Source organism: Cuculus canorus, chromosome 5, assembly GCF_017976375.1.
Source record: "Cuculus canorus isolate bCucCan1 chromosome 5, bCucCan1.pri, whole genome shotgun sequence".
Classification (NCBI taxonomy): domain Eukaryota; kingdom Metazoa; phylum Chordata; class Aves; order Cuculiformes; family Cuculidae; genus Cuculus; species Cuculus canorus.
Window position 1 is genome coordinate 39,602,641 of NC_071405.1, and position 13,074 is coordinate 39,615,714.

At 37.6% G+C, this 13,074-nt stretch overlaps 1 protein-coding gene across 6 annotated transcripts in view; it reads right to left on the bottom strand.

Moving 5' to 3' along the window:
- The window catches only part of PLEKHA7 (pleckstrin homology domain containing A7), a 189,455-nt gene that overhangs the window by 91,771 nt on the left and 84,610 nt on the right, over positions 1-13,074 (bottom strand). The window contains exon 1 of one of the 6 annotated variants that reach the window (XM_054067032.1): positions 7,451-7,888. The exons of the other annotated variants lie outside the window; for them this stretch is intronic. Coding sequence (XP_053923007.1) covers positions 7,451-7,521 — 71 coding nt within the window. The 5' untranslated portion in view covers positions 7,522-7,888. Of the gene's footprint in view, positions 1-7,450; positions 7,889-13,074 lie in introns of those variants that run through there. 6 annotated transcript variants of the gene reach the window in all.

Genomic DNA, 13,074 nt, shown 5'->3' on the forward strand with positions numbered 1-13,074 from the left:
AGCCAAAATAGGCTGAGAAAGATAAGACAATTAAGCTTTCAGTATAGTAAGTGAAAAAATACTTTTAGGCACCAAAAGATACAAATTCTGAAAACTATGACATATTTCAAATCTAGAAATCTTACCTAGTCAACAGCAGAGAAGCACAAAGCAAATAATTTTTACCACAGCTACATTTGACTAGACTTAAACTGAGGGAGTAACTCGGTAAGAAACCAGCGTGGTGACAGAGCTAATGACATGTCTTAAAGCAAGAAAGACAAGCTTGAACTTGATGTAGTTTAACAGGAGAGCCAAGAAACGGATTTTTCAAACGGATGATCTAGCTAAAGCATTAGGTAAAACGTGGATTACTTACATGGGAATAAGGAGGAGGAGGAGAAGTGCTAGAGAGCTCTAAGAAGTTGCAAGAAGTCTTCAGAGAGACATGGCCTCTTAACAGAAGGCTCTCTATGGTCCTAAGGGACAGGCCTTTAACATTTTAGAGAAAGGGTCAACAAAGTGCAGGCACAGTTGGAATTTGGAGAGTAAAGGAAAATAGCAGAGATGCTGTCCCACTTCAAGAGAAGGCAGAGGACAGAGTGAAGACAGAACTAAGGTCAGTAATGTCACAGCAAGCAAAACAGAAAAGTACAACAGCCAAGCGAGACTAACACAGAACAATGTCTGAAAATGACACAGGTCTTAATCCCCGCAAAAGCACTCCATGCCAACTGATTTGTCACTTCAGGCAAGTCATAACCCATTCATATGTGCCAGGGAAGCAGTGTGGTTAGGTAGTGCCCTGGCATTCTCCCCACGTGAGGTCACAGTCTCAGCCATTACAACCTTCTCTACTGTAATTGTTTGTCTTCAGCAGACTATTAGTCCTGACCTAAAGCAATGAGTAAATGAAATCTCTCGCAGGAGCTTAAAACCTGATGTAAATTTTGAACAGGCTGGCACCACCAGCATTATCTGCATTGCAGTCATCTCAGCAGCGTACAGAGGCATTCACACAGCAACAGGATTGACCCTCTGTTTCAAATGAGTGTCTTTAATTTAAGATGGCTCTCCTCAGCATGTGAGGAGGAAGTTGTCTATTTTTGAAAAAAATGGCTAAAAATGGAATATAAAATATGCATTTATTAACTGCTCAAATTTATGCTCATTTTCTGCAGGAAGATGTCCTTCAAATGAACTGCAGGACTCAAAACTGGATTAACAATGTCATAAATCATAGACATGCCAAAATAACAGCATGAGAAGTGAGACTAAATATAATCTACAGCTTATTTGCATAGATACTATCTATACTTTTAAAATTGTTACAATTCAAGCATTAGCTGACAATTATTCAAATTTAAACATTGTTTAAACATATATTGGTTATAATTTTCATATAGTTAATTGTTTTAAAAATAACTTTTCAGCTTCTGCAGAGCTCTCATTTCTGATTTAATGTTTTGAATTTACGTAAAGAAAAAACTTGCAAATTTCTGCCTTACAAATTTTCTGCCAGTGCTTCAACTTTTTTCTCCAAACCAAATAGTAACAAATCCTTAGCTTACATTTCTCAAATTATCAACTAAATGCTGGACAAACCAGTATTATTTCTTGGGTCATCCTTTAAACTGCAGTATTTATTACAAGTCAGTGTTTCATTTATGTATACTAAAAACAGCACTATTCCTTTCTGAACACAATTTCCAAGACATGAAGTTAGTTTCCATACTTAATTTCAAAACCAATGTATTGAGAGTGTAAACTCCCAGCATTGCATGATGGCTCTTTGACATACATTTTGCTGCATAATCTGGAACCCCAAACACACCAAGTAAATCTCAGAAAACCTCCAGACACATCTCTGCGAGGATTTTAAAAGGATCCAAGAGGTATCCAGGCAGCTTGAGCTCTAAGAGAAGCAATCACAGTGTAAATCTCGGGAAGCACACCACTGAACTAAGAACTATGATAATTCATTAACTTAATTCCATAAGTGGATTAGACAACTGCTGAGGCAGAAATGGTAACGGAAAGAAGAACTGAACAGAATTCTGAAGAGCCATCATCATTCATGAAACCAAGTTAGTGTGTATTTTTACCAACAGAGCAATTTTGTTTCAAACCACGCATATGCACAAATTTTTCCTAAACCTACAGAAATGAGAGCGTTCCAAAATAAAGACACAAACTGCCCTTTCATGCTGAATAATCAAAGTACAAAAGATTTTACATCTGAATCTCTAGTTACACTTAATATCTTCCTTTTTTATAATGCAGAATATGTTAGAATATAGTTAAGAAAAAAGTAACACAGAACTTGTTGTAACTGGTTCTGCTAGCCAAATATGAATGTAATAGAAGAAGAACTACATTTCTACGCATAAGAGCCCGAAATACCAGATATCACAAAATAAACAAAAAGAAACATTCAAAGTTTCAGTCAGAATTACTAGGAAAGCAAGTGATCCACATCAGAGCCATTGCTTTGCATCACACACAGGTTATACTTTTGTCTCCTTTTAAGGACACTTAATAGATAACATTATCATAATGCTTACATTTTTTCCTCAGTGTTTCCTCTTTCCTGACAGAATGATTTATAATGAACCATTGCAATCTGCCATTCCGTCACACCCTTACCGGCAAGCATAACCCCAGCCACGCTAGGAACGTGACAAGAGACCTTGAGGAGCCAAAAGGCAATGTGTGTTAAGCTAGCCAGAAGTGATACACGTGCCTCAAGAAGGCAATACCTGGTATAAGTCAACACAGGCAAAGTTGGCAACATACCCTTGCTCACAGTTTCACAAATACTCAGCTTAACACTGGGACAGCATCAAGACACTTGCAGTTCCTCAGCTGGCCCTGCAGATCAGAAGGAAGCCACGAGTGGGACTGTGTCCACGCACTGGTCATCTGCTTTGCGATTCCCCTTCAGATATGACAGAACAGGGAGATTTACGTACACCAAAATATGGATAAAATAAAGTGAGGGGAAAAAAAAGGGCTTGGGAGGCAAAAGGTAAGAGATACGGAAGAGTGAAGAGACTTCCCATACCAGAGGTATTCTGTAAGAAAAGCATTTAGCTCCAAGGAAGCAACTGAGGGAAGTCACGCAGGAACTGCCACACCAGTCCACACCTTAATCAACATCTCTCACTCACAATTTTTTATCTTCCAGAAAAAAATTGTAAGTGATGATCTTGCAATATGCCTCGTCTTATAACAGTTTTCCTATCATTTATTCTTCTCAGAGAACAGCTTGTACTTAAGATTTATCCCCTGCAAGCAAACCTCTTTTTTCAAGTTCAATCTTGCTTAATGAGTTACTTTTTATTATGTGAAGCTTTTTAATGCGTTGTTTGTTCTGTCAAGCCCAAATAACTGCTGACATTTTAATCGTGAGGCCTCTTGGAAAAAAAAAAATGAGGTTTTTTTCTTAAAAGCAATCTTTACATTTGCCTGTAAAGCAATTATACAATGTTTAAACCACTTTAATAAAAAAAATAGCCTGCCCACATTTAAATATTGCAGAGGATAAAATATACAAAACTGTCTTCTTCAGGTTTTGCTCATTCCCTCTCTTACTTATCAGAATGTAATATATTCTGTTTTAGATATAAAGTAGATAGCTAGCAATAGCAGCACCCACTTTCTTCACTGGTTCTTCCCAAGTCCTGAAAAAGGAATTTTCTACCTAAAAAGCAGAGACAAATCTCCATCTAAAAATCATAGACTAAGCTCCCTCTCACAGTATGAAAGCTACATTTTATTGTAGGTAGATATAAAAATCAACTCGGATGGTAAAACATGTTTTGCTGCTTTGAATGTAACTACTGAAAATTATAAATCTCTCAGCTATGCAGACACCCAAGTCTTGACCCTTCAGCATTTGTGACAGAAACAGGAAGATTCTTTCTAAGGAAGACTCTTCTTATGAAGAGCATCACAGTCCTCCAGCAGAACTCCAGCTGCTCCACAGCTGAGACAGGGTTGGGTTTTGCATTGTCTCACATTTCTGTATGAGGAAAGAGATGTTGCTCCTCCTACTCAAAAGCAGCCCTCCTACTCAAAATTGGGTTTGAATGTGTAGTTTTGAGTCAAACGTAAAAACATGACTATTTTCTAAAATGGCTACAATCTGCTAGTACCCTAGTGGAGCTGAGAGCTTTGGCTTCTCTTCTCAAAGGTGACCAGGACACTAGCTCTCTTCTTTTTCTCTTTGCCAAAGAAAAACTCATGAGGCTACCATCTTCTCCTCTAGCAGCCTAAAGCAATGAGAAATAGAAAATGTTCTAAGAAAAAAGGTCTCTTGCCATACCAGGGTAACTGGGAAAAGACATGAGAATAGCCTTTGCAAGCTCTGCCAGAGAAAGCTTTGTTCTTAATCTCTACTGATTAAACTTATGAAAATCAAAGCATTATAAGCAAATTTTCAAAGACTACCTTTTGAACAGACTTCCTTCTACGCTACATGATATACGAAAGAAAACTAACATTATAACATTAAGCAGCTGAAAAAAGCAAGCTACCTGCCTAATGCCATTCTAGCCATTGTCAGATGGCACATTGCAGGTTTACTTGCATGGTTTCACTACCATTTAAAGTTTAACTACCAATACTAATTTACATTTGCTGCTTAAAGTACAGAAATCACAGATATGAATATTTTACTTAAATTAAATACCGAATGTATAAAAAATAAAGACAACTACTTAAGGAACTGTTTTTCAATGACATGGAGTATTTTCTGTAACTAATCTCTAGATCAGCTTATGTGCCATAAAAGAAACAAGAAATTTATTTTCAATCTCAACGTACACTCTATTAATCTTCAGATTTTGTCCAAATATGGAAATATTCCCCAGAAACTTCAATTCTGCACTGCATGGATGCCAAAAATTAGTTACAATACAGCTCAAAAACACAGTACACAAGATAAACTCCTGATTTATGCAATTCCATAATTCACAGCCAACCAAGAGATCATGCCATGCTGAATGACCTAGTCTTGGAGACTGTATCTTGACCACCTCCAAGATAAAGTATAAGCAATGTCCTGAGCAATCTTTAGAAAACCATAAATGAACAAAATGCTGATTGTACACTCTTCTAGAGCAGGCTATCAATACTTTAGACCACACTTCCACAAAAATATCATACCAAAACTATTACTCCTTATTTGTATCAGAAAACACAATCAATTGCAAACACCCTGCAATTCCAAAGATAATTCTGATCTCTACAAGATAATTCTTGACCATACAAAAGGCAAAGTTCCCTGTAGACAGAGCTTTCCCAGAACACTGTTCAAGACTTTCATGTCATCCCAGATGCAAGCCTTATTAGATCCATGTCTCTGCCAACATACCAACTGAGCATAACCCTCCCCTCTCTATAAAGACTACAAACCACTTATGATAAACAGTAGTCTTACCGCCTATTTATTTCACTGGAAAATGTTCACTCCCCAGAATATGACTAGAGTGGAATAAAAATCTGAATTCAGTCCTGTCTCTGTAAGCTGTATTACTCCCCAGTCACAAAGAGATGTATGTTACTATTCTGAAGGAAAATTCTGCACTGAAGATGAACTCTGAAATGACTGCAGCAATACTAATTTCATATAGCTGGAGCTGTCAAGTTATCATTCATTGTACACAATATAAAGAATTTCACTTTATAGGTACCAGAACAAAAAGTCACAAATTCAGAATGACTTAGTGATGAAAGGAAATAAGTCCACCCAATTCTACATATATAAAATAGGATTTGATTATCTCAATTGCACACCATGGAAACTTACTATCTTATTTGAAAATAATTTAACACAGACTTCACTGAAATGTGGAATAACTACTTGAAAACTATTTAAAAACAGAGGAGAAAATTAAAAAACAAACTACAGTTAAATAACAGGGATTCAATAGTTCAGGAACTTCAATCTATCTCTTTTCAAAACATAAAGGGGAGAACTTGGAGCTCATGAGACATTCACTCTGTCAAGAAGGTCACTGTGGAAACCAGAGAGATGGGTGGTAGGTTCTGGTCATTTTGATGTTAGGGAGCAGGAATGAAAAAGTATGCATTTGACTAAGCGCCCAACGCACTTTTGGGAAGAGAAGGCTTTTACATCAGCTGCCATTTACTGTCATTTTTAATTTCTATCTTATTCATGTGGATTATCACAAGAAAGGCCAGAAGAAAGAAGAAAGCCTACTAGACATCCTCCAAAGTTAGGCAAAAGGACAATGACCATGAGCAATCATTGTAGTTGACCTCTAAATGGCTAACTGTTTTCATTAAAACGCTACTGGTGCCTTTGACCGAACAGCCTGGTAATGCTACAGAGATACAAATACGCAAATAAGTATGGGAATTTATTTCAAGAAACAGAGAGAGAAGCATTTAAAACAACATCATATAGTACCACTTTTGTTTCTATTCACAAAGGACTGTCACTGCAGCCTCACAAAACAAACCCATACCACTGTGCATGCTGCTGTTCACGAAGATTATTTGTTCGGTTCATTCTCTGGATATGAACATGTTAAAAACTTACTTACTCTCTTACACTACTCTTCAAACATGTTATAAAAAGATGAGTAATATCACAACTCCTGTTCCAACTCTGGTTTTCCCCTCCCTCTATTACTGTTGCAGCATGAGAGGCAGGGACTTCAGATTTAGACACAGTAAATACAGATTACATTCCTTCTTTAAGGTGTGCCAGAAACCAGGGACCTTTCAGCCAAACAAGTATTGTAATACATTCCCTCTATTTATTATGCAATATTACAGTCTTCCACTGCAGGAACAGTAATTTCACGGTTAGAATCCATCCCATTCACTAGAAAACTGTTACACAGCACTCTCAGAAGGAAGGATTTTTAATAAAACAGGACAGTTGAGTCAAAAAACACAAAATAAGAAGCTGTTATGATTAAGCTTTATCACAACACTAGCATTTATCACCTTTATACTCATGTACCTTTTTTATGAATTGTCTTAAAAGCATAATGACAATAAGCACTTTTATTTACCTTATGCAATTCTACATGAAAAGAATTGAAATTATTCATGTTTCTAGAAATCTACATTATTTCCATTTCTCAACACCACAGGTCTCTGGTTTCTAATAAATGACTGAAATATCTGAATACATTAATTCACTTTAAAATCTCCAACATTACTACTTCATCTAACCAGCTAGAAAAACGCTCCAAATATTTAGTATGTTTAGAAATAAAAAATATTCACTTTAAAGAAATGCAAGCCTAATTATAAAGTCAGGCACAAAGCATTCTAAAACTGTATTTATGGATTTTAGCTTCTTAATTCTCTGATTTCCCAATTTTTCCAGAGAACAAAGAAATGGAAACAAAAACAAAGCTCTTAACACAAGCATCATGCTACAGCTCTATAGACAAGTACATTAAAAGATAAAACTTAAAACACATTATACCTGCATGGCACCTGGTAGAATGGATATCCCGGCAGAGGAAGAGAGTTTGAAAATCCAGACTGACTCGACATTGCCTTCAGGTATTGTATCCACTTCAACTGCTTCTATATTCCATACGTCAGTTCTTCACCAAGAAAAATCTGAGTGTATGCATCCATCTGCACATTTGTTTAAGGCTAACTAGAAAGAAACCAAGTGCACATTTGAAGGTCTTGAAGATTCTGCCTGCATTTCAAACTGCTTCCTCAGTAGTGAAATTCCTAAAAGCCAACACCCTCATGACATCACATACTACAAAAGCATAAACATGCAGCTGTTTCAGTAAAGCAAGGACAGCTCCTCAGTTTTGAATCGACATAAAATCCAGCACTGCATTCTTCTTGAAAACACTGTGCCTTTCAGGCAGGCGAGAAGCAGAGAGACCTGCTGTCTTAAACAGCAGCCTGCGCTGGCAGCCAGCCAGCCACCAGCAGAACTTATTGCCAATGCCGCAAATCCCTCCTATCAGCTAATGAAGATCCAGACTGCAGGTGAAACACAGTTTTAGCGCACGGCAAGAACTTCCTTGAAAATGCATGAGATTCATGACCTTGAACTTACTGACAAAAATTTATTTTAAAAAATTCAGGAAAATGTACAGTGCTTACTACTGTTTTTAGAAGCAACACAAGATTGCATTGCACATTATAGTAGTATGGAAAATCATATTGAGTTTTCCTCTGCTAAAAAAGAATCCTATCATCCTAGACTCTCAGCTATGGGAAACCACGAGGGAAGGACAGGAGACCAAATATTAAACATCATTAAAGTTACTGAATATAGAAATAAAATTATGTGCATGCACTCCTTTAGTATTTTACTACAGCTTAAATCAAGGAGATATCAAAAGTGAGATTTCTGTTGATATAAAGTACAAGGATAAGTTATGTGAAAGTTTATTTGGGCGTGCTTTCCTCAGGAAAGGAAAAGACAAGTGCAAAACAGGAAGACGTGAGTAGCCACAGTATAGTTCAGTGGCATGACTGATGTCAAATAGACTTAAATGATTATTTACCTACACTACTCTTAAAGAAGGTGTACAGTGCCCTCACATGAAGACTTCTTGAGTCAAACAAAATAATAAACACACCAGTTTTAAAAATTGTTTCATTATCTGTGCTAGTTGCACTTGAAAATATTACAATGTTGAATTTAATACATCTGCACCATGACATATTATTTACTCTCATATTATTTTATTTTGTCTCTCAGTTTTGGAAAAGAGACTGAATTGATTTCACTCGGTTTTTCACAAATTTATAATCCACATATCAGTCATCAGGAAAATTGTACAAAACTTTGTCACTATTCTAGCCACCTTCTGAAACCTAACTTAAAAGAACAGAAACTTGTACTTTCACCTTAAATGTATCTTAAATATAAAACTAAATCAGATCTCAGTGAACTATTTAGTTTCTTGTTCATATAACTCGGCTGGTTTTATACTGTTTTATAGCGCCCTGATGTTTTAGATTAGGTATTTCTCAAGGTGTAAAAAAAAAAAGGTGGTTTATTTATGAAACATGATAACAATATTTCAAATAGAGAGAGAACAGTAAGAGTTAAAAAACCCAAAGCAATCACACACTACAGAATAAGGGCTTGGTCCTCCAAAAATGGGACCGCTTATAAATTAGCTCTGCACACTGTCACACTCAGTCAAGTAACGGACTGTTCCCACCAGCTACAACTAGGGGAATTGCAGGCCATTTTACACAATAAATGCAACACATTTGCACACAGAATAATAAGCAGATACCATAGGTCACTGCTTATGGCACCAATTTCTGAAGTCCTATAAAAATGTCAGGATAACACAAAGAGCACCATTTGCTCAGAGAAGTTTCTTGTTTTTTTTTAATTAGCCCAACTGATATAACTGGAAAAAAAAAATCCCAAGCTCTGGGCACATAATTTTGCAGAAATTTCTACACCTCTCCCGGACATGAAGAAAAACCTTGAAAAGGCAGTTCAACCATAAATGATGTTATGGTATCAGCTGAATTTTTGTGAACAGCCTCAAAAAAGCAACTTTTATAAACATACATAGCTTGGAGCATTAATTCCAAAACCCTCCACTCTCAAAAACCACAAAAGTAAGAGCAAAAAAAATTATATGCATGTGGCAAAACTCTACTAGGCCTGACTGAGTCACCTTTCCCCTCTGCCTCAGCAGGGATGTTAGGATAAGTACTGTTAGCTTTCATCCCCATTGCCACAGTTGTTGCAGTCCACATAAGTCATTCTGCTACACCACTGTGGTTGGACCTTGAGAAGTAACCTTGCATGCACATCCCTAAAACACGTTTCCATCCTGTACATTTACTTATTTTTTTATTTGGTGCTTCCTTGACACTGATAATCACAGCATGAACACATTTATCCAGTAATTCTCATCTCAGAATAATACTTCTTAGTACCAACTGGGATTTAGGGTGTTTCCATTTGATTTGCCAGCTGAAAAGAATGTTAGTGTCAAGTCAGCAGATTACAGGCTTATAAACCAAGAGTCTTAGAGCCTGCCAGTGGCTCACCATGCCATTTTGCAAAAAATCACTTAGTCCCTTAATGCCTAGCTTATCCACATAATAAGGAAAATAGTGGCTGACAGCAAAGGAATAATGTGAGGTTACAATATTTTTGTAATTAAGTATTGAAATCCTCTGACTAAAGATTTATGAAAGGATAAAACAGTTGTAGCATTTGAGGGAAAAGATGTGTGGGAATATTCATAATAGAGCTTTCTTTTTGTCTCCTGCTCCTAGCTTTAAAACAGCAGAAGAATTATTGCTCTGAAATTTCAATTTGAGCATAAAAGCCACTTAAAATGTGGTGGAAACTACACAGTTTTTACACAAGTGGATAGCATTATATAGCATTTAAAGATGGACATAACTGAGGTGACAACAGACAGACAAAAACTGAATTCAAGATGATCTTTACAGCAGCAGAATCCCTCATTGACAAGCGCTGTGCACCAGTTCAGCAACTTGGAAACAAGGAAAAGTGTGGCATAAAAGGGAGAAAGAGGGAAGAGAAAATGTGGTAGGGACCAAAGATAAAGCCTCCATACACTGATACCCAGCACTTATCAAGTGCCCCTTTTACTTTCCACATGCAGGCTTGATTACTGTATGGAACTACTTTGGGATCCAGAACTACTTGTTAAACACCACCTCCAATAAAAGAGACAAGTGGGTTTCATTCCAGTTGCAGTCATGCTTGTTTGAATTCTGCTTCCGTGTTTCAGTGCCAACAAACTTACTTAAAAATAACCACATAAGTACTGTTTGGCATAGAATGCCATGTAGTACTTACTACTCAGCTGGAACAAAATTAAACAAAGAAAATAAAATTGAGGCACATATACTCTCCGTTCTAGAATTTACTGTGACCTTAATACTGAAGTAACTGACCTGTTAGCTATTACAGAACACAATGCTGCTAGGAGAAAAAGTAGCCAATACTTTACTGAGGGGTAAGTGCACTTCAAAAAGCAGGGATAGGCTGAAAGACTGGAGAAGAGGAAGCTGATGATCCCTCTCAGGTATTTCAAACAAGTAATATTCTTAGAAAACCAATGGAAAATTACTTTAAACTAAAAAGGTAGACTGAAGGAGAAATACAAACTAACCTCATTACTGGAATCTAAGTCAACTTAATCAAGTCTAGAAGTGAAAGCAGGCATACCGTAGACAATTACGTGATATCAAAATGCATGTAAAATGTTTAGTGTGCATAAAAATAGAATGATGTTTCATGCAGAAATTATTGTAACATCAACATAAATCAGTAATTTTCTCCTATGGCAAAGTGTCTATGGCAAAGGCTCTGCTCAGGGAGTTTGCTAGAACACTGTTGTTTACTATTGTCCCTCCAAGCAAACAGAGGTACACTGTTGTGTGTAAAACTTGCGTGATTGAAGAGCCAAAACAGAAGCTCTCATGTCCAGAAGCAATCATCACCTGTGCAACTCCTGTGCAGTGCTGTATTTCACACTGCAGCCTCCCCATTCCTCACTCATCACACTTGGAGATTTTTAAATGAAAAACAGAACTCAGTTTCTGGTTTTGGTAACAGCATTTATTTTTTATGGTTTTATTCTGAATGTAGAAGGCTGGATAGGCAACTAGGGAATTGTGAGCAAAAGCCTAAAGCTCATAGACCAAAACAAGCCATTTAGGGAGCCTGGCGCTATAATGGCCAAATTTTATTTGACATACTTTTTCCATATCTCAGGTAACATCAACCATCACGTTTCAACAGTCAGCCATGAATTCTTAGTGGTTCTCACAAATATTGCATGATAGTAAATATGGGAAGAAAGCATGCACTAGAATTGAGATTAATAAACTGCAGCCTTGATCTAGATGTCAAATAGCCAGTGCATGTTCCTTTAGCTTCTTCCTCAACACTTACTAAAAAGTAAACAACTCTTTATTGTGTCCAAAGGTTCTCAATTGACTCATGAGCACCTGAACACACTTGGCATTCTGCCTTCAGAGAGATAACCGTGTCCTGTTGAACTAAAGCAGTGAATCCTCCCTGCCTGCAAACCTAGAATCACAATGAAGTTGCTAGGTAACCAGGTACCATCTTCTCAACCACACCATTCTGACCTACAGCTGGCTAAATTAGTCCATAACAATTTGCAGATCAAGCACGGAAAGTTCTTATCAATGATAAAACATTAGGATGTCTTCTGGGGCAGAAAAGGAATACGTGGGCTGTAAATTAACCTCCTTCGAGTCACAAAACCTCACAGATTTAAGCCACTGATCATGACACAGACAGGACACTGCATGTACCCTCTGTATGACTTTGCCTCCTCTCCAACTGCAATTCCAGCTGAAACAATTAGCACAAATAACGTGCAACAGGAAACTAACTTCCCAAGCTCACCTGGTTGCTATCCACAGTCAGAGGTACCTAGATGTGACATTCTGTACCTGTGCATATTAAAAGATTGTACTGTACATCTTTGAATTCTAAGCAACGTAGACTTTGGGGGAAGAACTCATCCTCAGCGCTAGCAGGAAATGTTATCCTCCACAAACAAAGCCCTTCTCTATCATCCCCATGACTTCTACCAGAAAACAAAGTAAGCATATCACCTGGCCACACAGTCCTACCTAATACAGGCCATTCATCATCTCCCAGAAGACTGGAAAAGGGAGACTGCTCTTACTGGAAAAGCGAGAGGGTCCCAGGCCACAGCACAAACTGCAGCAGTGAGCATTCCATCACTGAAGGCTGGCTGGCCTGGCACTGCCCTTACTCTGGCTTTGAAAGGAGGTGGCTAAAGGACTAAACACCTCTTCCCTTTACAGTGTGCACAAATCATAAGAGCTGCCACCTGCAATACACTGAGAAAGCTCAGGCCAGTTGTACCAGTCTGGTGGAGAAAGGCTGCAGGATTCACACACCTGAAATCCAGTGCTATCAGAGCTGCAAGAATACGATTCCATGCCAGCATCATCACTGGCCAAAAAGAGGAGAGAATTCCAAAACAAATCAAGCAAAAAAAAACCCTAACCCCAAAGAACTAAAGCAGCCCAAACCAGAATCCCACTCAGTTCCTCATA